General features: G+C 39.6%; 1 protein-coding gene across 1 annotated transcript in view; it reads right to left on the bottom strand.

Annotated features, from left to right (window-relative positions):
* The window catches only part of LOC132392750 (collagen alpha-3(VI) chain-like), a 176,841-nt gene that overhangs the window by 63,071 nt on the left and 88,628 nt on the right, over window positions 1-25,142 (bottom strand). The window contains exons 15-26 of the mRNA XM_059967060.1: window positions 24,483-25,085; window positions 20,365-20,967; window positions 18,308-18,910; window positions 15,911-16,245; window positions 14,053-14,131; window positions 13,388-13,536; window positions 13,199-13,291; window positions 10,591-10,644; window positions 7,738-7,809; window positions 7,588-7,614; window positions 6,206-6,250; window positions 6,052-6,105 (exon numbers count right to left, since the gene is read on the bottom strand). Coding sequence (XP_059823043.1) covers window positions 6,052-6,105; window positions 6,206-6,250; window positions 7,588-7,614; window positions 7,738-7,809; window positions 10,591-10,644; window positions 13,199-13,291; window positions 13,388-13,536; window positions 14,053-14,131; window positions 15,911-16,245; window positions 18,308-18,910; window positions 20,365-20,967; window positions 24,483-25,085 — 2,717 coding nt within the window. The remainder of the gene's footprint in view (window positions 1-6,051; window positions 6,106-6,205; window positions 6,251-7,587; window positions 7,615-7,737; window positions 7,810-10,590; window positions 10,645-13,198; window positions 13,292-13,387; window positions 13,537-14,052; window positions 14,132-15,910; window positions 16,246-18,307; window positions 18,911-20,364; window positions 20,968-24,482; window positions 25,086-25,142) is intronic.

Genomic DNA, 25,142 nt, shown 5'->3' with positions numbered 1-25,142 from the left:
AGACTGAAGTTTAAATCCCACCAATGCAGTTGCAGTATTTAAAATTCCAAGGAGTAATCTAATCTAAATTTGGAACTAAAGGGCAGTTTTAGCAATAGTGACTAGAAGTTTTTCATAAAAATGGAATCCATTCATTGAAATGCTAAAGGAAAGACCATTTCTCATTTGTGCATGATTTAAATTACATGTGACATAGATCCAGTAATATTTTAATATCATTAATTTAAAGAAGTTTTGGAAAACCCTGGCAAGGCTAGCAGTTAATTCCCATTCCGGATTGACTTCAAGAGGTAGTCAAATAAGCTACTGTCCTAAAAGTGCTGCATTCCCTCTGAAAAAAACATTATTCAGCAGGCAAATTCAGATCTGGATGTGAGAGGTTGTGTGTATGTGAGGTGCTGTCATAATAGACCCCTCCCATCCATGAACCCATCCAAATTTCTCTAAGTGTTGGCATTATTGTTCTAAATATTATTGAGCCCTGTGAATAGGCTTAGCAAGTCACTGAATTCAGAGGATAACATAGAATGGATAACAATCTGCAGCCAATTTCCTCACCTTCATGAAGGGAAAAAAACACAGATAACTAGAAAGGAAACAATGGCACGTGCAGATGAATAGACAAATATTATATAAACATTAACAAAGATTTCATAATATAGCGAGTGTACTTAGAAACATGGAAACATAGAAAACATACAGCAAAGTACAGACCCTTCGGCCCACAAAGCTGTGCCGAACATGTCCCTACTTTAGAACTACCTAGGCTTTACCAATAGCCCTCTATTTTTCTAAGTTCCATTTTGTCATCCAGAAGTCTCTTAAAAGACACTATCATTTCCATCTCCGCCACCGCCGATGGCAGCCCATTCCATGCACTCACCACTCTCTGCGTAAAAGACTTACCCCTGACATCTCCTCTGTATCTGTCTCCAAGCACCTTAAAACTATGCGCTCTCGTGCTAGCCATTCCAGCCCAGAGGAAAAGCCTCTGACTATCCACATGATCAATGCCTTTCGTTATCCTGTACATCTCAATCAAGTCACCTCTTATCCTCCTTACAACATGCACCATGGATCTTGTACCCCACCAACCTTTCCATGTTTCATTGGACTGTACCTACTTAGAACCCCACACAAATATCCCCTGAACATTTGCCACATTTCTTCAGTACGTTTCCCTGAGAACATCTGTTCCCAATTTATGCTTCCAAGTTCCTGCCTGATAGCCTCATAGTTCCTCTTACTCCAATTAAGCGTTTCCCTAACTTGTCTGTTCCTATCTGTCTCCAATGCTATGGTAAAGGAGATAGAATTATGATCACTATCTCCAAAATGCTCCCCGACTGAGAGATCTGACACCTGACCAGGTTCATTTCCCAATACCAGATCAAGTACAGCCTCTCCTCTTGTAGGCTTATATACACATTGTGTCAAGAAACCTTCCTGAACACAACTAACAAACTCCACCCCATCTAGGGAGATGCCAATCAACATCTGGGAAATTAAAATCTCCCACCACAACAATCCTGTTATTATTACTCCTTTCCAGTATCTGTCTCCCTATCTGTTCCTCAATGTCCCTGTTACTATTGGGTGGCCTATAAAAAAACCACCCAGTAGAGTTATTGACCCCTTCCTATTCCTACCTTCCACCCACAGAGACTCCATAGACAATCACTCCATGACTTCCTCCTTTTCTGCAACAGTGACACTATCCCTGATTAACAAAGCCTTGCCCCCAACTCTTTTGCCTGCCTCCCTATCCTTTCTGAAACATCTAAAACCTGGCACTCAAAGTAACCATTCCTGTCCCTGCACCATCCCAGTCTCTGTAATGGCCACAACATCATAGCTCCAAGTGCTGATCCACGCTCTAATCTCATCCACTTTATTCATGATACTCCTCGCATTAAAATAGACACATCTCAAACCATTGGACTGAGCGTGTCCCTCCTCTATCACCTGCCTATCCTCCCTTTTACACTCTCTCCAAGCTTTCTCTATTTTGTGAGCCAACCTCCCTTTCCTCCATCTCTTCAGTTCGGGTCCCACCCACCAGCAATTCTAGTTTAAACTCTCCCCAATAGCAAGCATACCTGCCAGAATATTGGTCCCCCTGAGATTCAAGTGCAACCCGCCCTTTTTGTACACCTGCTCCAGAAGAGGTCCCAATGATCCAGAAATCTGAATCCCTGCTCCCTGCTCCAATCTCTCAGCCATGCATTTATCCTGCCACTCACTCTATTCCTATACACATTGTCACATGGCACAGGCAGTAATCCCAAGATTGCTACCTTTGATATCCTGCTTCTCAACTCCTTTCCTAGTTCCCTGTTGTCTTTTATCAGGACCTCCTCCCTTTTCCTACCTATGTTGTTGGTACCAATATGTACCATGACCTCTGGCTGCTCTCCATTCCACTTCAAGATATCATGGACGCGATCAGAAACATCCTGAACCCTGGCATCTGGGAGGCAAACTACCATCCGTGCTTCTTTCCTGCATACACAGAATCGCCTGTCTGACCCCTAACTATAGAGTCCCCTATCACTGCTGCCATCCTCTTCCTTTCCCTACCCTTCTGAGCCACAGGACCAGACTCTGTGCCAGAGGCATGGCCACTGTTGCTTCCCCCAGGTAGGCCATCCCCCCAGCAGAACTCATGCAGGAATACTTATTATCAAGGGGTACAGGCACAGGGATGCTCACTAGCCTCAGACTCCTGCCCTTCCCTCTCCTGACTTTTACCCACTTATCTGTCTCCCCAGGCCCTGGTATGACTACCTGCCTATAGCTCCTCTCTGTCACCTCCTCTGACCAGACGAAAGTCATTGAGCTGCATCTCCAGTTCCCTAACCTGGTCCCTAAGGAGCTGCAGCTCGATGCACCTGGTACAGATGTGGCCGTCCGGGAGGCTGGGAGTCTTCCAGACATCCCACATCTGACACCAAGCACAGAAAACTGGCCTCACACACGTACTTCCTGTCTGTATTATATTCAGGCAACCTACCTGGCCTCGACCCTTTATCGCCTAATCCCCATTGAGCCAAAGCCTTCCTACTCTGTCGCCCGCTCTGTAAATCTGTCTTCCTTTTAAACTCGTCCTGCTATTCTCACTGGCCAAAATCCACGCACTTGTGCATTCGTGCCCCATTCAAAAATAAAACATTCATTTGTTAACAGTACATCTAAACTTGTGCTGGAAATAATAATCATTACAAAATACCGCTTCAATAGCACCTATGCCTCAATGGTTGATGGTTGTAGTTGGGAGCTGAATGTCCAAGGTTACACATTATATCAGAGGGATAGGAAGGTAGGCAGAGAAGGTGATGTGGCTCAGCTGGTAAAGAATGGCATCAAATCAGTAGAAAGATGTGACATAGGATCGGAAGATGTTAAATCCTTGTGGGCTAAGTTGAGAAATTGCAAGGGCAAAAGGACCGTGATGGCAATTATATACAGTAGCTGGGATGTGGACCACAGATTTCAAAGGGAAATAGAAAAGGCATGTCAAAAGGGCAATGCTATGATCATCATGGGAGATTTTAACATGCAGGTTGATTGGGAAAATGAGGAGGTTGGTAACAGATCTCAGCAGAGGGAGTGTTGAATGCCTACGAGATGTTTTCTTAGGGCAGATTGTTGTTTAGCCTACTAGGGGATCAGCTATACTGATTACGTAATCAAACAGAGGCAATTAGGGAGCTTAAGATAAAATAACCCTTAGGAGACAGTGATCACAATATGATTAAGTTCAACTTGAAAACTGATAGGGAGAAAAGTCTGACGGAGCAGTATTTCAGTGGAGTAAAGGAAATTAGAGTGGTGGTATGAGAGAGAAGTTGGCAAAATAAACTGGAAGGAGTTGCTGGTAGAGATGAGAGCAGAGCACAACAGCCCGAGTTTCTGGGAAAATGAGGAAGTTGCAAGATAGATGTATTCCAAAAATGAAGAAATACTCAAACGACAAAATAGTACAACATGACTGACAAGGGAAGTCAAAGCTAGTGTATAAGCAAAAGAGAGGGCATAAAACAAAGCAAAAATTAGTGGGAAGATAGAGGATTGGGAAGCTATTAAAAACCTACAGAGAACAACTAAAAGAATCTTCGGAAGGGAAAAGATGATATATGAAAGCAAGCTAGCAAACAATACAAAAGTTGGATAGTAAAAGCTTTTGCAAGTATGTAAAAAATAAAACAGAGATGAGAGTGGATATTGGACTGCTAGAAAATGAGGCTGGAGAAATAATAACAGGGGATAAGGAAATGGCTGATGACTAAATGAGTATTTTGCAAATGAGTATTGTGAGCCAGGTGTTGAAGGATGTGAGGGAAGTGAAGTGAGTGCAGTTACTATTACAAGGGAGAAGGTGCTCAAAAAGCAGAAAGACCTAAGGGTACTTAAGTCACCAAACAAGATGAACTGCACCCTAGAGTTCTGAAGGAAGTAGCGGTAGAGATTGTGGATGCATTAGTAATGATCTTTCAAAAATTATTGGACTCTGACATGGTACCAGAGGACTGGAACATTGAAAATGTCTTGCTACTCTTCAAGAAAGGAGGAAGGCAGCAGAAAGAAAATTACAGACCAGTTTGTCTGACCTCTGTGGTTGGGAAAACATTGGAGAGAAATGTTAAGGATGAAGTTACGGTGTGCTTGGTGACACAGGACAAGATACGACAAAGCCAACATGATTTCCTTAAGGGAAAATCTTGCCTGATGATCCTGTTAGAATTACTTGAGGAGATTACAAGTATGATAGATGAAGTGGATGCAGTGGATATTGTATATTTGGACTTTCAGAAGGCCTTTGACAATTTGCCACACATGAGACTGCTTACCAAATTAAGAGCCCATGGTATTACAGGAAAGTTACTGGCATGGTTAGAGCATTGGCTGATTGGTAGGAGGCAGCAAGTGGGAATAAAAGGATCCTTTTCTGGATGGCTGCCAGTGACTAGTGATGTTCCACAGGGGTCAGTGTTGGGACCGCTTTATTTTATGCTGTATATCAATGATTTAGATGATGGAATAGATGGCTTTGTTGCCAAGTTTGCAGATGACACGAAAATTGGTGGAGGGGCAGGAAGTGTTGGGGAAACAGGTAGGCTGCAGAAGGACTTAGATAGTAACAAGTAGAAAGTAACAAATTAAATACAATGTTGGACAATGCACGGGAATGCACTTTGGTAGTAGAAATAAATGTGCGGACTATTTTCTGAACAGGGAAAAAATGCAGAAATCTGAGATGCAAAGGGACTTGGGAGTCCTTGTACAGATCACTCTAAAAGTTAACTTGCAGGTAGAGTTGGTGGTGAGGAAGACAATTGTAATGTTAGTATTCATTTCAAGAGGTCTAGAATACAACAGCAGGGATGTGATGCTGAGGCTTTATAAGGCACTGGTGAGACCTCACTTTGAGTACTGTGAACAGTTTTGGGCTTCTCATCTTTGGAAGGATATATTGGCACTGGAGAGGGTTCAGAGGAGGTTCACAAGGTGATTCCAGGAATGAAAGGGTTATCATATAAGAAACGTTAGATGGCTCCGGGTCTGTACTCGCTGGAATTCAGAAAGATTTGGGGGGATCTCACTGAAACCTTTCAAATGTTGATAGGCCAAGACAGAGTAGATGTGAAAAGGATGTCTCCCATGGTGGGTGTGTCTAAGATGAGAGGGCAGAGCCTCGGAATAGAGGGGTGTCCTTTTAAAACCAAGATGCTGAGAAATTGCTTTAGCCAGAGGGTTTCGAATTTGGGAAATTTGTTACTATAGACAGTTGTGGAGGCCAGACCGTTGGGCTTATTTAAGCCAGACATTGATGGGTTCTAGATTGGACATAGCACTAAAAGTTATAGGGAGAAGACTGGGGAGTGGAGCCAAGGAGAGGAATAAAAGATCAGCCATGATTGAATGGTGGAGCAGACTCAATGGGCCAAATGGCCTAATTTTGCTCTTATGTCTTATCATCTTAAATGCCAACCTGCTTAATAGATTACAACCAGTTTTGTGTCATTGGTACATGGGATGTAGTTGACTTACCAGTGCTCCTGGACTCCCTCTTTCTCCAGGCTTTCCAATTACTCCATGTATTCCCTGAATAATACATGTAGAGTTAAGTATCACATTGATCAAAGGGACGTTATAAAAAAGTCTAAAAGAGTGGTAACTTAACAGTGATAAATGCATCATATACCTGTTCTCCATCTATTCCATCAAGACCAAGTTCTCCACTTTGACCCTGGAGGAAGCAGAATGAAAATTGTAAATATTAGAACAGGAAATGATTACAATGTTCAATACGAATATCCCTGAATGAAAGATTACCTTCCTTTTGATCTTTTATTACATCTAAATTTCTCCCCCTTCAAGAAACACAACAGTTGCAATTTAAGTCAACTGAACTTTGATAGACTTCATCAGTATCTCATCCTATAACTCTTATTTTTGGGCAGTATGTTCTGTTTACTGTGCACTACCTTATATTTAGCATGCGCACTACTGCCTGAAAGCCTGACCATTACACACCTAGCACATAAAATCTGAGAAATGTACTGTTATAACAAATGGAATGTTCACAAAACTGAACTTCCTACTATTTAATTTATGTTCCCTTGTTTAGACTGCTTTATTTCCTTCAAATCTTCATTTACTTTGTCTGGTTGGTCAGAAACTTGGCAGGCTACTTGCCTGTGAAATTATATTGCCCAAGGCATGTGATGGAGGGTGGAAATTATTTTTCATCCATTTGCGAAAGTTTTAAAAAAATCCAAAATCAGCTGTTAATATTTGATGCTGTGGTGGTCCAAATTACTTAGTGAACTCGCTGTACAATTCATATCGTTCCAACCTTCAATGCAAAGACCACAGAGTTCCATTTCAGGGCAGCATCTGATGATAGTCTTAGCCATGTCCTTGCCTCTTTCAACTTCCCTTGGATATATTTCCATCCTCTACCTGGTGTGAAATTCACACTACCCTGTATTGATTCTCATTCATTTAACCTACTTGTGCATCCTCTGCACTTGCTTACTCACCATAACTTACAGTTAAAATGTTCATCTTCTGCTTAATGGGATTGCCCCTACCAGAACGCCAAAAAATTTGACAAGCACAAATACTGATTTGTATTCTGTTGCTACTGTATAACTGTGGTCACCTGGGCCTTCAGCAGGGCAGCCTTTCCACTTTATGACTCCTTTCCTTGATTCTTCTTTCTCCACCATTCTTTACTTTATCCTACATTTATCATGACACAGAAGTAAATAATTTGGTCCATCAAGTCCAGACCAGTTTGGAGTCAATTTTCCATTCTTCCTATTCCCTGTTTTCTACAATTTATTCTCTTTCACACAGTCTCATCAAAGCCCTTTCTGTTTCTTTTTACTATTTTGTTATTCTAAGGGTAACTTACTGTTCCAAATAGTGGCAGCAAAACATTCCTCATTTGGGAAGCCGACATTAAGTATTTTGTAGTATTGTGAAAGGTATCTAAAACCCCAATATTTTAGAATATCTTAAATGTCACCTGTTAACATGCTAATATAGAACTATATTCTAAATCAAGTCACTACATACCTTTTCACCGGGGTATCCACGGGTACCCTGTTTTTATAATAAAAAGAAGATAAAATATGTATTTATATGTGTTTACTTGTACAGAAAATGTAATCACTTTTTAAAAAGTTAATTAAATCTCATCTAATCCAAATGTTTCTAACACTTTACCTTAAACCCACGGTATCCTTCGCATCCTTGGAACCCTTGAGTTCCATTTATACCTGATGGACCTCTGTCACCCTATTGGAAACAAAAAAAGACATGAAATAATTCAAATGTTTCAGCATGGTTGGACCCAACACATATAAGAAGGAGGGAAAGGAGCAGAGTTGTAGAGACCAGGAAAAATGTAAACAAAATTCATGCAGAGGTCTTGTCTAATTTGGTGAAGGAACCACTTGATATCACAATGTTAATCGTGTCAAGTCAATATGGAAGTCCCAAGTCTGGCTCCTCCTGATAAAGTCAAGGCACATTTGCCTGTCTTTTCAGCCTTCAGCATCTAGGATTCCCAGGCCTTAAGAAGCACAGCTGATAGATGAGAGGTATAAAAGACTGCTGAGTTTTTGGGGAGGTTGCCTAGTTAACAAACAAAGAGGAACCTTGCAGATGAATTCAAGCCTGCCCTGTGAATCAAAACAAAAATGGCTGCCTTTCAAATTCAGTAGTCTATTCATTCTCTCCCACTATAGACCTCGATCTATTTAGCCATTAGTACCTAATAATTCTTTGTGCATATTTTATGATTTTCCCTCAACTACCTTCCATGGTAGAGAGAATTTTACTATTCTTTGAGTGAAGAAATTTCTCTTCATTTCAGCCTCAAGTGCCCTATCTCATATCCTCAAATTTTGACCCATGCTTCCCATCATTGGAAATTGATCCTAATCCTTAGGCCTATTTTTCAGACCAGATTCAATGCTATGTCTATTTAGCATGTTGACAGTGGCTGAGCCATCTGTCCTCCCCTGCATTTTATTTTTGTCCCAAACAAAAATTAACAATTATTATAGCTCATTCACACATTCCTGAAATGCTTGCCATTACCACGACACCATCAGTATCATAACTAATGCTCTTCAATCTATCTTAGCCAGCTTTTGCCTCATATCATTCTCATTTCCTTCCTGTAGATTTAGAACTCTATGTCTTAGAAATTCTCTCATCAGTGTCCATCTTAAAAAAGAACTTCATCATATTATAAACATGACAAAATCTGCAGATACTGGAAATCCAAAGCAACACACGCAAAATGCTGGAGGAACACAGATGGCCAGGCAGTATCTATGGAAAAGAGAAAACTGTAACCATTTCGAGACTCTTCTTCAAGACCTTTTCCATAGGTGCTGCTGACCTGCTGAGTTCCTCCAGCATTTTGTGTGTGGTGCTCTACATCATGTTATGTTTGCTTCTCTCGATGGGATCTCATTCAAAACTATTAATTAATTATTTTGCATTGCACAATGCCCACTTAAAGCGGCCAGCTCTCAAATTGGTTCATTATAATACAGGTCCCAAAAATAACTAACATGTACTCTAAAATTCCTCCTTGCTATGTTCAGGTAGCATACTGCAGACTGCGGTGGTTGTCATATTAATTTCCTGTTCTTCTCGTTATCCCAGTAAAACCATACTTAAGACATACATGCAGAATTAGGCGATTCAGCCCATTGAGGCTGCTCTATGGTATGGCGAGCCACTGCACAGGATTAAAAGCTGCTGCAAAAATGTGCAAACTAAGCCAGTTTCATCATGGGCACTGGCCTCCCCAGCATCCAAAACATCTTCAAGGAGAGATGCCTCAAAAAACTGGCACCCATCATTAAGAGGCCCCATTACCCTGCACATGCCCTCTTTTCATTGGTACATTCAAAAAGGAGATACAAGAGCCTGAAGGCCCACAAGTAATGATTTAGGAACAACTTCTTGCCCTCTGCCATCAGATTTCTGAGTGGACATTTAAATCATAAACACTACGTCATTATTTTTCTCCTTTTTCACTACTTATTTAACGTTGTTTTTAATATAGATATACTTCTTACTGTACTTTACATTTGTATTTTGTATTGCAATGTACTGCTGCTGCATAACAAATTTCATGACATATGCCAGTGATATTAAACCTGACTCTGTCATTTCATCATGGCCGACTTGTTATCCATCTCAAACCCATTCTTCTGCTTTCTCCCCGTAATCTCTGACCCTCTTACTCATCAACAAACCATCAACCTCTGCCTTAAATACTCCAAATAACTTGGCCTCCACAGTCACCTGTCGCAATGAATTGCGAAGATTTGCCAGCCTCTGGCTAAAGAAATTCCTCCTCATTTCTGTTCTAAAGGGACATCCTTATGTTCTGAAGCTTTGCCCTCTCATCCTAGACTTCCTCACTGTAGGAAGAATCATCTCTACATCAACTCTATCTAGCCCATGCAGTGTGCAACAGGCTTCAGTGGGATCCCTCATCATTCTTCAAAACTCCTGCAAATACAGGCCCAGAGCCATCAAATGTTCCTCATACATTAAACCCTTCATTCTTGGGAGTGTTCTCATGAGGCTTCTCTGGATCTTCTCCAATGCTGGTGCATCCTTTCTTAGACAAGGCGCCCAAAGTAGCTCACAGTAGTCCAACTGCTGTTTGACCAGTGCCTTGTAAAGCCTCAGTTGTGTGTACATTGTATGGACATCTCACTTTTGATTGTGATAATCTCCACATCAGATAGTTTATCAACAGTTGGTATTAAGAATTGTAAGTTTGAAACAGTCAACTGTATGTAGCATTGGTTCCCCGTTAATGGTGTGTCTTAGCGTTTAATGCAACAGTCATTATCTGAGCTGGGAAGGCAGATAAGTTTGCTAGCTAGGTGGAGGCTTATGCAGCAACTATGAGAAATAGGTTTTTCTGAAAGAAAACTGAAAAGATGAAAACTTGCATCTGTGTAGTTTGATGTTAAAATAGGTAATTAGAAGCACTTTTTATCTTATGATGTGAAGACTATAATAAATCCTCAATTTACTTACTGTTCCACCTTCATCACCCGGATAACCCGGAATACCTTGAGTTCCTGGTAAACCCTGGAGAAGAAAGAAGAGAAAAAAACATGTAAAGAGAATTCCTCTTTATTTGAAAATCAAAAACCTGTAAAAGTTGGAAATCTGAAATAAAAACTGAAAATGCTGGAACACTCAACGGCTAAGGAAGCATCTGTGCAAAGAGAATTACAGTTAATGTTCATCAGAAATGAATCTTTATGTTTATTGATACTGTCTTTCAATCATGCCTGTCATTGTACCATGGACTATTTTCCAGCTCATGATATCCTGCATATTATCTTCCATTGTTGTTTGTAAGCACAAGAGCACAAGAAAGTGTGAGCAGAAGTGGGAGTAGGCCCCCTGGCTACTCCAGGTTGTCCGGCCATTCAATGGATAATGGCTGATCTACAACAGTCCATCTCTCATGCCAGATCCACATAGCCCTCAATTCCCTGGTCTGTTATCAGTATTTCCAATGATCTAGCTTCTGTAGCTCGATGGGGTAAAGTTCACTATCATCTGTGAGAAGAAATTTCTACTACCTTAGTTTTAAATGATGCCCCATTATCTTGAAACTCTTCTATAAATCACACAATTTGACACGCACCCTTTAAAGCCCCCTTAGAAGAGATCATTAGGGGAAAGCATAATTTTGGTGATATCAGGCAGGAGCTTGCAGAAAATTAATCAGGATCGGCTGGTTGCATGTAAAAGGATATATGGCAAGAGGAAAGTCTTCAGAAGTGAGAGAAAATTGGGGACTCTGGTTAAGAAGAAATAATAAGGATTTGGTCAGAAAAAAAGAAGGAAGCAAGTTCCTGGGGGACTATAAGGGCTGTAGATGTGAGGAGGAAAAAATGGGACCATGAGCTATCCCTGGCAAATAAGATAAAGGAGAGTTATAAAAGATGCCATAGTTGTATTAAAATGGTAGCTTGAGAGAGAGTAGGTCCTCCTAAGGATAATAAAGATAGTCAATTCGTGGAACCACAGGAAATGAGCAAGGCCTTTACTGAATACATCTTGTCTATATTACCGTGGAGAAAGTTATGAAGCCTGTGAGTTCAGGGGAGTGAACAGTAAGTCCTGGAACATACCAATATTGTTATTAAGGAGGAAGAACTAAAATGAATAAAAGGTGGAATAATCAGCAGAGTCTGTCTAGATGTATCCCAGGATGTTATGGAAAGCAAGAAGACAAATTGCTGGAACTTGGATTTTGTACTTTCATTAAGTTGGAGACACTGGATTTGAACTTTGGATATTCACCTTGACACTGTGCCTGAAATTCTACTACATAACTTCATATCGGATCCCTAACCACAAGATTTCTTACTAATCTTTCCTCATAGCATGTGACAAAATGTAAAGTAGCCTGTTTCCAAATAGGTTTCATAATCTGGTAGGCTAAGAAGTATGCATTCCACAAATTCTTCTTCTTCAATACCCTTGCCAATTTAGTTTGTCCCATCAATACACAAATTAAAAACACTTGGTAATTGTATCCCTTTATGCGTGTCTTCGAGAGTTCTCATTTGTATTTTGCCCTATCAGGTGGCTATTACTTAGGAGCTTTTGACTGCTGTCCCCATGTCTTTTTTTACTTCTTTATTCAATATTCATACCGAACAATCCCATATCTCTGCCCGCCGCATCGAAATCGTGACCAGCACCTGCTTTGTTTCTTCCTTCATAAACAATGCTACATCCTTTCCTTTCCTTTGTGACATATTGTTTTGCAACATTACAACATGGAATAGTGAGTGATTTGTCCTTGTCACCCAGCAAACATGTCGGCTTAAAAGCTATTAAAACAGCATTTAGCTAGCCAGACTGCTAAGGTGCCTTTAGAAAGGCCCTCATTTCTGTTCTTAAATAATAGTATTGTGACCAGCACTGTTCTTGTGTGAAGGCGCATTTGTGGGATTACGGTGGAAAGTTCCCTTTCATTTATTGCTACATTGTAGCTTGGGTTATACAGTTATTTGCTTCTGTATTTGTGGGTCACCCTAAATGTAACCAGGGTGTGTGATGGTCACCTCCCCCATCTGTATGAGGCTGGTTGGGTTCACTCTCCGGGTTGTGGCGCCCGGTCTGTTTTGTGTTTATCACAACAAAATGGTTAATGAGTTGAGTTAATGAGCTTCCCGATTTGTCATTATAAACCAAGCTCCCCGTGGTATCATTAATTTTAAAAAGAAAGCATTGCCAATAATTCCACAAAGACACAAGCATGATTTAATCAACTACCAAAGATTCTTCTCAGGGACTAGTCCTCTCCTTTCAGACCTAATGATTTTTTGAAGAAATCTGTTACTTCATTTTGGTTTTGTTATAGTAATTTTATCAGTTCTGGCTCTCTTATGTTTGGAGCAGGGAGAGAGGGGATCTGATCCCAAATTCAAATACTGGATGTAATTACAAAACTTTATATTAAATGAACATCATATACTGAAAGGTACCCGTGGCAAATTCACTGATTGTGAACAATTCAAGATTGAACAGTGGAAAGACCACTAAAAGAAACAAAAACTTATTTTATTTATCTTAAGTTATCAAAATGCTGTGATATGTGAAGATTTTTAAAAATTACCTTTTGTCCACGTGATCCTTGAAAACCCTTGTCACCTGGTGGGCCAGCACACTTACACGAGACACCGCAACACACTCTCTCTGCAATGTTATCCTATTAAAACAATACACAGTTTAAGCATTTAATAGGATGACCGCACTAACATCTTCTGGAATCAAAGAAAATTTGGAACCAAACTGTTGATCTTACAAGTTCTTCTGCCAGTTCATATTCTAAATCATGTTGGTTGATAGAAAGGCGTCTCCTGTATCTAAATCCACGTCCAAATTCCAACAAAGAAAGATCTTCAGATCCAGACATTTTTTCCAAAGATACCAGGATCAAAGAATGCACTTTTCCTGTTAGACACATGGGATAACAGGAACAAAAGATGTTTTGTTTTTGTTAAACCAAATAGAAGTATTTTCACATTTTCGCAGCTTAACTGTCAAGATTCCCCAGAACTTACTAATGTTTAAATAGTTATACCTCTATGGCATGTCAGGATGAGTGAATTAAATTACTGTTTTGTAGAAAGCAAAAGTAGTGCCATGTTTGATCTCCTAGTAGCCAAATAACCTGATTGTGAAGCTGTATCTCAACAGCAAGTTACGGTGAAAAATTATCCTGCTTTTGGTTAAAAGCATTTCTCATCGAAGATTGCTGCTCCATCCCCTTAACAAATACGGTGCTTAAATTCATGCATAAATTTTACAAATTAGGAGGCTCTGTGATATACCATTTACTGAATTATTAGCAGCCCAATTCTCCAGAGAAAATTGAGAATATTTTTCTTCTGAAGCAGAAGAGTGCCAAGAGTTGTAAGTTTTCACTAACAAAATTGAAACTTCTAAATAAGAGACAAAATATTATACCTTCCTTCCTTAGAGTGTCAGAATATCTCTTTAATAAAGAAAAGTCTTCGTCTATGCCATCAGTAAAATGGATAATGGCCTTTAAGGGGAAATAAACAAAACTCACATTTTAAGATTAAATGGTATTCTGATTAAATTTGACTTTACATATATTGTTTAAATCTTAAAATCAATAAGCAAGATAACAATGCCCTTGATTACACTAAGTAAGTCATCAGAGCTAAAAATTCAAAGTAAATAATTACACAGAATATAATTAAAATTTTGGACAAAGTAGTGAAGGTGGCCTTTGGCATGCATGCCTGCATCAGAAAAGGCACTGGAGTACTCAGGTTGGATATCATATTACACAATGTACAGGATGTTAACGAGACTGTATCTGAAATACTGCATGCAATTCTGTACACTTCAATGTAATAAAGATGAGATTAAGCAAGAGAGTGAAAAAAGGTTTAGTGCTGAAGTTGCTGGGACTGGAAGGCTTGAATTATGGGGACAGACTGGATAGGCTGTTTTTCCTTGAGTGAAGGAGGCTGAGGGGTGATCTGATAGAGATTTATAAAATCATGAGGTGTAAATAAGGTAGATAGTTACAGTCTTTACCATAGGTTATTCCAGTCTAAGACTGGAGGGTGTAGGCTTAAGATGAGTGGGAAAAAACTTAATGAGACCTGAAGGGCAAGTTTTTTGTGACGCTATAGGGTATGAAGCTGCCAGAGAAAGTGGTAGAAACAGGTGAAATTTATAGAATTAGAATCAGGATTATTACCATTGACATAAGTTAGGAAATTTGATGTTTTGTGGCAGCAGTACAGTGCAAGACATTTAAAAAAATACTGTTAAAATAAAAACAAATACAGTGCAGAAGAAGAATAACGAGGTAGTGTTCATGGACCATTCAGTAATCTGAAGGTGGCAGGGGAGAAGCTGTTCCTAAAACATTACAGTGTTTTACAGACATTTGAATAGATTCGTGGATAGGAAAGGCTCAAGGGGAAATGGGTCAAATTTGGGTAAAGGCTCTTTGGTCAGCTTGTATAAGGTGGATCAAAGGGCCTGTTTCTGTGATGTGTAACTGAGTGACTTGTTGGATGCAAATTGGTTTTGGTCTACATGACAGAGATGACATGCCATCCCAGGAATAACACTGAACAAAATATGAATGAAGCAGCACCAGACACAGTCTAGCTTTGGTGGATACAATTTTAGCAGCTTTTTTGTATTGATGACCGACAATCATTTAGATTCATCTGAATGCTTTCTGCTCGTGGCCGCCCTCATCATAGAACAAAAATAGACCTGATGGTGGTGCATTGACCTGATAGAGGTGTATTGACCTAATAGAGGTGTATAAGATGATGAGAGGCATTGATCGTGTGGATAGTCAGAGGCTTTTTCCCAGGGCTGAAATGGCTAACACGAGAGGGCACAGTTTTAAGGTGCTTGGAGGTAAGTATGAAGGAGATGTCAGAGGTAATTTTTTTTATGCAGAGAGTGGTGAGTGCATGGAATGGGCTGCTGGCGACAGTGGTAGAGGCAGATAAAATAGGGTCTTTTAAGAGGCTCCTGGATAGGTACATGGAGCTTAGAAAAATACAGAGCTATGGGTAACCATAGATAATTTCTAAAGTAAGTATATGTTCGGCACAGCATTGTGGGCCGAAGGGCCTGTATTGTGCTCTAGGTTTTCTATGTTTCTATGAAAACATGAAATACTATTTCACTATTTAAAAATATGTAGCAACATTACAGAAGTAGAACATCGACCTCTATCAGTTAACATTTGCAAACTGCCATTAATAATGATTTATTTTTAAATGAAATCTGAAAATGAAAATGTAAAATCTAAAAGCTTTACCTTTACTCGGCCAGAACTAGCAGATTGAAATACATCACTGTATGCAGTTAAGGTTCTTGTTCCCAAGAGAGTTGGACCAGAAGCTGCTAATCCGATGAAATTAGTCATTAATTCAGGTCGGTATGCCCCCAAGTCAATGGTACGAGTTCGTCCATCCTCTCCAAGAGTCATGACTGCTATTTTTACAGAAGGTTGCTGTGTTCCAGTGCAGCTAATAGGCCTCAACTGTGAGATACTGTACAAAATATCTCCTACTTTGCTTCTAAAACCTGGCTCCTGTTCAAATACATTAGCCGAACTGACATCAAAGCCCAATAAAACATCAACGTCGCATTCTGTGGAGAACAAAATAATTTATAAAATTACACCTAAATTGGAGGATAGAAAATTAAGAATGTGTGAGAGCATTACATCACCCCAAACCTAATCTGCTCTACAACAGTAACTAAAAAATTGAAATTTCTTGCAGAGATTTCAATTTGCTTAGGTATATTCATCTGCTGTGTGAAAGTTCTGATAATTCCTCAATGTGACTGGTCAATATTTTCTGTAGTTACAGCTTTCTGCTAAAAGGAGAAATATCTGTTGTGAAATGGCTTGAAATCCTCTCCCAGATAAGAAGTTGCAAGATTTTTCCTTCAAATAAATATGTTATTGCACAACAAAGATTCACCATGGGGAAAAATGTCAAATTTTTACACTTTCTTGCCACCTTTCTAAGGGTCATTTCTTAACATTGCAAATCTGATCTATCCTAGCATGCATCTCAAAATAAAATTTTTACCATAATAAATATGCAAACAGCACAGGCAAATGAAATGTTATTGCTAGATATATCTGGGCAAACCCAATTAAAAATTTGTATTCTTCATGGAGATCACATTTCATTCTTTTAACCTCCAGAGAGCATACATCCAGGATGCCCCACTATTTGATGATTGGTGAAACAATGCCCCTATCACTTTTACGGAGACATGTGCACAGAATTCCAGGTGCTGGCCATTTGTTTTCCTAATTGATAACTCTTAACTGCAGATTCTGGATGCTGGAACAATAAACATCTGCAATTCTTTCACTCCAGACCCTCAGCCTTTCACAACTGCTGTTCAACCCCATAAAGTCCACCAGCAGGTTGCTGCTCTCTCTTCCTAAGATTTTAAATGTTGTGCAAAACATACCATGGGTACATGAAAAAAAGAAAATAATTTTAAATGTAGAATGTAGTAATGATTCAAGTACCATTGACTGGCATTAGTCACACTGCACTTGGAGTATTGTGAGCAGTTTTGGGCCCTTTATCTAGGAAAGGATCTGTTGGCATTGGAGAGGGTCTGCAGAAGATTCGCAAGAATAATTCTGGGAAGGGAAGGGTTAATGTATGACTTGCGTTTGATGGTTCTAGACATAGTCACTGGAGTTTAGAAGAATGAAGGGGATTTCATTGAAATACATTGACTATTGAAAGGCCGAAATGGAGTGGATGTGGAGTTGATGTTTTCTATAGTGGAGGAGTCTAGGACCAGAGGGCACAGCCTCAGAATAGAAGAATGGACTTTTAACACAGGGATGAGGAGGAATTTCCTTAGCCAGAGGGTGGTGAATCTGTGGAATTCATTGCCACATATGGCTGTGGAGACCAAGTCCTTGGGGATATTTAAAGCAGATGTTTATAGGTTCTTGATTAGTAGGGTGTCAAAGGTTATGGGGAGAAACCCGGAGAATGGTGTTGAGAGGGATAATAAATTAAAAGGGCATTTGAGAGAGAGGGATACTTGCAAAGCTATGGGGAAGAGATAGGGTATGGGATAGAGTAGATTACCAAAAACTGGTGTGGACTGAAAGCTCCCTTCTGAGCTGTTAGATTTCTATAATTCAAAGTATACAACCCAGAATATAAGCATTTGTTCCAATATGCCTGTGCCAGGCTCAAGCGGGACTCTTCAAGTCCAAAGCTGCAGAATTTTGTTCCATCATAATATTTCCAAGTCATGTGAAAGCTCACAGGGAGGTCAAGATATCATCCACCACATACTGTCTCACAATAGGCAATAAACCAGAAATTCAATAACCCAGATTTGGTATTCGCTCTCCAAAATTTTGTTCCTTTGAAGGACTGCTACCATATTGGAGACTCGGACATGAACAGTTTTTTTACACAGTTGACACCGAAGGAATTGGGCTGAAGATATAGATAAATGTAATAATCAATCACTTGCATTAGTGGAATGTTGGAAAATCTGGACTGTGCATGGAATACCAGTTGGACAGTGCATTACAAGATTACCCCTTCTCCCATCTGTTGAGGGCACTGCACCCAGAAAAGTAATATATTTTACCTCACAGTCATAGTTTTTGATTTGCTTATATCCTGCCCCAAAGTAAATACTTTGTCATTACCTTTTACATCAATGCCGGCTGGACAGAGCGGACCATCAATGAGGTCAGTTGTGGTCAGCAAGACTTGTTCAGTTAGTTCAGAAAGTTTGTTCAAGTCAGACACTCTGAATACACCAGGTAATTCACTCGCTATTTGGTTGATTTCTTCTTCGAGTGCCCTCTGCATTCCCACAGTGATGATTTTTATGCCAGCATTCTTTAACTCTCTTGCAGCTGCTATTGCATTATCACTAGACTTTCCACCTATCAGAAGGAAAACAATTTGTGGGACTCCTTCTTCAATCCTACTCCCTGCTGATTTGACAAATTGTGTATTTTTAGCAAAGCGCAAGGCTGCTCCTATGTTCAAGATTCTGCCTCCCTTGAACTGTATATTTTCAATAGCCTTCAGAACATCTTCTCTTGTACTGAATGAGTTGAGAAAGAATTCATTAATGGCATCGGAATTGTACTGGACAACTCCCACCTGGATTGATCCATCACCAATGTAGATAGCGTCAACAATGCCGGAAATAAACCCAGTGAGGCGAGGGAAGTTTTGCCTTCCAATATTAATGGAGCCATCCAGCAGAAATACAATGTCAGCTTTTTTCTGTGGCAAAACTTGAAAAAAAGAAGGAAGACATTAAAATTTGAAAATTGAAACATTAATGTTTGTCACTATGCATGATAGATTTTCAAACTATATGAATTTATTTGCAGTTGACAATTAAGTGCCATGAATCATGCTGCTTAAAGTTTACTTTCGGTCTCTGCACAGTTTCTTACCTATTGTCCATAGATGTCAAGTTTATTTGGCTGGGTATCTGATGCACAAAGTGTGTTTTATTATGTATCATGCACAAATATCCAGTTTTTCATTCATGCATGAACCCAGATAACTTCTGTGAGCAGGCACTCCATGAAGTATGATAGTAAGATCTAATTTGTTCTCATCAGATACATTTGCTACTGCATTCCTTTCTGAACACTAACTGTTGTGCCTCTTGGTTGACAGGCAGCAAAAGAATTTTATGTATTATTTGATTGACAATGTGCATCACAAAAAATGGTTTCTTTACTCACAACATGTATGACATTTATAATAACATATACTTTGCAAATAACATATTAACACTAAAAGCACCGAACTTCCAATCTGCTCATTATGTAATAAAGTATTTTTTCCTGTTACTCTCTTTCAACGCTGTTAACTGACAAATGTATGAAGTGAAAAGGCTATGTCACTTAAAGGCTTTCTACAGCTTTGGTAAAAAAAAAACAACTCAATGTTAGCATTAGATGGAAGACAGACAAATACAAGAAAGAAAATGCTGAATGCAACTAAACCCAAGATTAGTCATAAACAGCAGAGGAGCAAATACATCAAGAGACAAAAGAGGTGCCTACTAAACACTGCTGATCATTAAAAGTTTTCTTAAGTTGCCACAATCTACAAAATATGACAGAAAATAAAGATCCCTAATGAAGTTTGCTCAGTTTTATTTTGCTTGAAGCAAAGGTAATTTATGCTTTAGTATTCTTACTTAAATTCGAAGAATTGATTTGTAAATACAAAATCATCATGGATTAAAATAACCCCCATCAACTCAAATTGTTGAATATTTTGCTAATAGGAAAGCCTATCCTTTTCAATAATATAGCAAGACTGTATACAGTTCTGAATTCACTTTTTGACATATTATAAACCAGAGGGTGGTGTATCTGTGGAATTCATTGCCCCAAAAGGCTGAGGAGGCCAAGTCATTAGGTATGTGTAAAATGAAAGTTGATAGGTTCTTGGTTAGTAAGAGTGTCAAAGGATATGGGGAGAAGACAGAATAAGGTAGAGATGGGAAATAAATTGGCCATGATGGAATAGCGGAGTAGAGTCAACGAACCAAATAATCTAATTCTGTTCCTATGTTTTATGGTCTTATAAAAATAACACAACCTTCAGTTCTTGTTATTTTAGTGACAGTGTTAACGCAGTGGAAACTGATTAATGTCTATGTTGCAACATCAAAAAGAAAATCAACTAATATTAGCGACAGTGATTCCTAGCCTTTGATACACACCTTGAGTGGGAGGCTCTGGTGTTTCAAAATTTATGGGATCTTCCATCTGCAAACGAAGTTTCAAAGGATCTTGCACACGTTTAAGGTCCTGGAAGCTACTTATTACATAGGTACCATAATTAACTGTTGCAATTTCTCGAAGTTCTCTTTCATCTACATTCTTTGCCCCTACACCAAAAACATTGATCTTAGAATTGCGTAATGTCCCTAAGAGTTGCTGGAAACTGTCACTGGATTCTCCACCATTAATGAGTATCAGGTATTGGAGTACTCCTTCATTTTGTCTACTTCCAGCCTGCCTGGTGAAATGGGTTTTCAAGACAAAGTCCAAACCTATCCCGGTGTTAAGTGGTGAACCTCCTTTCGGCCTAATTCGTCTGATAGCATTTTGAAGGGCATTTAAATTTGTGTATTGCCTCAATTGGAACTCGGTTTTTGGATTGTTGCTGTATTGGACCAGACCAACACGAACTTTGTTGGGTCCAATATCAAAACTATTAATTATATTCAGGATAAAATCACGTATATGGGCAAAATCTTTAGAGTCAACATTGCTAGATCCATCAATCAAGAACACAATGTCCTTCTTGTTAGGGTCGACACCTGTAAAAGAATTGTACACATTATATGGTTGGCAATGTGCATCACAAAAAAAATGTTGATGGCTTTACTCACAATATCTATAGTAATATATATTTTGTAATTTAGCTTCAGGAAATTACTGACATTGGTATTTTTAAGTGCATAGAGCACACATATTCTGTAGACAGTTCCCCATGCGTAGTTGCCACTAAAATTTAGGAAAGGTGAGCACTCTTCTGCGTATTATTATTATTTTCAAGGAACTACAAAATTATATCAATATCTGCAAGGAAGATACTGAATGTTGACAAAATTCACATGGAAAAAAATCAAAAATCTCAGCTGCTAGTAGCGAGATCTGCAAGCCACAACAGAATAGAGGGCTAAATGATTTTATCAATAGAAAAGTTGCAAAGGGAAACAACAGGTTGCACCCCAAAAATGCATCTTTATCACACTGCATCCCAAGGCAATTTACAGGTGAGCCTAGCAGATAAAATGTGAAGCTGAATTAGATAGGGGACACCATGCTATTACAGTTAGCACCATGTTATTACAGCTCAGGGTGTAGGATTTCAGAGTTCAATTCCTACACTGTCAGTAGGAAGTTTTTCCGGGTGTTCTGCTTTCCTCCCACCGTCCAAGGACATGCTGTGTGGTAGGTTAATTAGTCATTGTGGATTATCCTGTGATTAGTCTGGAGTGGGTTATTGGGCATTGTGGCTCATTGAGCTGCAAGGGGCATCTCCACATTGCATCACTAAATTAAAAATAAATAAAATATACTGAGAGGTATTAGATGAACAAAGCCTACAAAGTAAAGTGAATTCAATATCAAGGTATGTACTGTATATGTTACCAGACTACCTTGAGATTATGTGCATTTGGCAAGCTTTGTTCATCAGATAGGGGACAAGTACAACAGTCGGTTTGTTAAATTACAACTCGACAAAACTTTAGTAGAAACAAAACCTGGGAAACTGTGTGCATTTCCGGTTGTGAAACTATAGGAGAGTTGTGATTAATCCAGAAAAAGTACAGAAAAGTTTCACAAGGATGCTTCCAGGACTGGAATGCTTGAGAAATACAGATAAACTGGATAGGCTGGACTGCTTTCCTGAAATGAAGGAGGCTAAGTGGCATTTTATCCAGGTTAGGGGTGTCTAAAATGGGAAGCCACAGTTTTAAGAGAGTTTTAAGATAAGATTTAAAGAGGATCTGAGAAGCAAGTTTTCCACACATCGTAGGTAGATGGAATCAGCTACATGATGAAATGCTGGAAATGTTAAAGGTTTAAAGGAATACAGGCCAAATACAGGGAAACAGGACTAGCTTGTTCAGCATGGATGAGTTGGGCTGAAGGGCATGTTTCTATTCTGAATAACTCTACAAGAGTAAGAAAGAAGTGAGGGAGTATTCTTTTCTGCAGAAAGTACATCTGAACAGCAACGGCAGTTATTAAATGTCCTCAAGTCAAGTGGATCTGCAGACTAAGGTGAGTGTTAAATGCTTGTGCTTATCAAAAAAAAACACTTCCTTTGATATCTGCCAGGTTGGATTAGTAAACTGAGTGCCAGTACAACACTCAAAGCAAAGAAGCCAGGAGGCTCCGAGAGGAGTCAAAGCATAGATCAACTGCTGAGGATCTACAGGTGGACATAGAAAGGTTGAAGACTGGAAGAGTTGAAATTCCTAGGTAGAGGGTGAAAAGTAATAGTGAACATAGGAAGGGTATTACTGGGGTGTGGTTTGTCAACATTCAATGAGTAGGGCAGATATTTGATGAAAACTCTGTGCTTGGAGGGTCACAGGGTCTAATGTTAAGAATGAGACAAGAAAGCAGTATGGTTTTCATAGAAACATAGAAAACCTACAGCACAATACAGGCCCTTCGGCTCACAAATCTGTGCCGAACATGCCCCTACATTAGAACTACCTAGGCTTACCGATAGCCCTCTATTTTTCTAAGTTCCCTGCATCCATCCAGGACTCCTTTAAAAGACCGTATCATTTCCGCCTCCCCCACCAACGCCGGTATTCCACACCACACTCTGCATAAAAAAAACTTACCCCTGACATCTCCTCTGTACCACTTCCAAGCACCTTAATATTGTGCCCTCTCGTGCTAGCCATTTCAGCTCTGGGAAAAAGCCTCTGAATATCCACATGATCAATGCCTCTCATTATTTTGTACACCTCTATCAGGTCACCTCTCATCCTCCGTCGCTCCAAGGAGAAAAGGCCAAGTTCAACCTATTCTCATAAGGCATGCTCCCCAATCCCGGCAACATCCTTGTAAATCTGCTCTGCACCCTTTCAATAGTTTCCACATCCTTCCTGTAGTGAGGCAACCAGAACTGAGCACGGTACTCCAAGTGGGGTACTTTTCATCTTCTTACTGCCTACTTCTACCGTTAGTTCAAGCATGATTATGCTCAAATCTCTTGCCTATGCTGAAACTTAACAGGTCTATCATTTTCCAGAAGGACTAAACAATTTCCTATTTCAAGTTGCTCAAAAATACTATAGCCCATTACCTGTCCAATGTTAAGTTCCCCGACCTCTTATTTTGACAATTTAAAGTAAATCTTTTTCTTCCTTTACAACTCATTCCCGCTGACTTTAACCATCTCTATCTTCACATTGGGGGAATAATTCTGCATCCTGTGATTTCTGCTACCATGTACATTTTTAGTGAAGTTGTTGAAAACCTTCAGCAGGTCTTAACCCTCTCTGCAAATATTTCAAACACCCTGTAACTTCCTGTTTTCCTGTAGCCTTTAATGGATCTCAACAATTTTTTATAAACCCGTTTTCAACTGTACTTCCGTCCATCCCTCTCAGGTGTACTACTGTGCTTCCAGAAAAGTACATTGGAGCTAAATGAATAACTCGTCAATGCAAAATGGTTGCAAGTTGAGCAGTTGACCTTCATCTGAGCTACTGAAACACACCAACCCCCAGCTCACGTCACACCTCTAGATGGAGTCATATAGTTGAACCGCATTGCGATAGCAATTCTCTGCAATGCTTCTTAGAGTCATAGAGCCGTGCAGACAGAAACGAGGCTTGTGTGTCACCCATCCATTCTGGCCATGAGACCTGCCTAGGCTAACCCCACCTGCCTGTTTCCCTCTATACCTTACCTTTTTAATGCCTTTAAAAATAATTCTAATACTTCCTCTGATTGCTCTATCCAGAGAAACAGAACATAGAATATTACAGCACAGTACAGGCCCTTCAGCTCATTGCTTTTAACCATTGCTTACACATTATTTATGACAGCGCCAGAAGCAGTAATACTGTTACATATATAGCCTTCTATGTACAATAAATTCAGCCCATCCTATTTTTCCCTTGTAACTAAAGTTTTCCATTCTAGGCAACATCCTGGCGAATATCTTCTGCACTTTCTTATGCTACCACATCCATTGTGTCGTATGGTGATCTGAACCATGAAAATGGGCAAAATGACCTATGACTTATAGCTGTAACATGACATAAAAACTCTAAAATTATAAAATAAAAAGCCTTACTGGCTTCCTCCTCAGTTCCTTCGTAGATTTCTCTTATCTTGCGAGAATCCAGAGTTATCAGTGGTTCCAATAAACTTTGTGGTATATTCAATACATTCCTCAAGTCAGCTATCTTGTAAACAAACTGAGAAGACAGTGAAATCTGTTTGAGCTCTTCGTCATCTGCACGTCCATGTCCAATAGCAAACGGTGCTACACCAGCTCTTTTCAATGTCGTTGATGCCACTTCAACTCGATCGGCTGATTTACCAGCAGTGAGAAGCACCAAGAACTGAGGCACACCTTCTTCAATCCTGCTACCACCAGCCCTAGTGAAAAGATTGTCCTTAACGTATTGTAGTGCAAATCCTGTTCTGATGCCCCGCCCGCCTTTAATCCGTAAATTACGGATGGCATCTTGAACTTCACGTTTGGTGGAGTAAGCGTCCAATTTGAAATCTGTTCTGGCATTACTGTCGTATTGTACAACACCAACACGGACACTGTCAATGCCAACTTCAAGACTGTCAACTATTTTTGTAATGAAAGAACGTATTGAAGGGAAGGTCGTTCTCATATTTTCTGACCCATGGAGTAAAAAGACAACGTCCCTCTTGTCGCCATCTAAATCCAGAAAATAAACAATTGCTTAATTTTGCATTAAATGGAATGAAATCAAAA

The sequence above is a fragment of the Hypanus sabinus genome, chromosome 4 (assembly GCF_030144855.1).
Source record: "Hypanus sabinus isolate sHypSab1 chromosome 4, sHypSab1.hap1, whole genome shotgun sequence".
Lineage (NCBI taxonomy): Eukaryota > Metazoa > Chordata > Chondrichthyes > Myliobatiformes > Dasyatidae > Hypanus > Hypanus sabinus.
The sequence above is the reverse complement of the archived record's forward strand: the minus strand, read 5'-3'. Positions and strand labels throughout refer to the sequence as shown.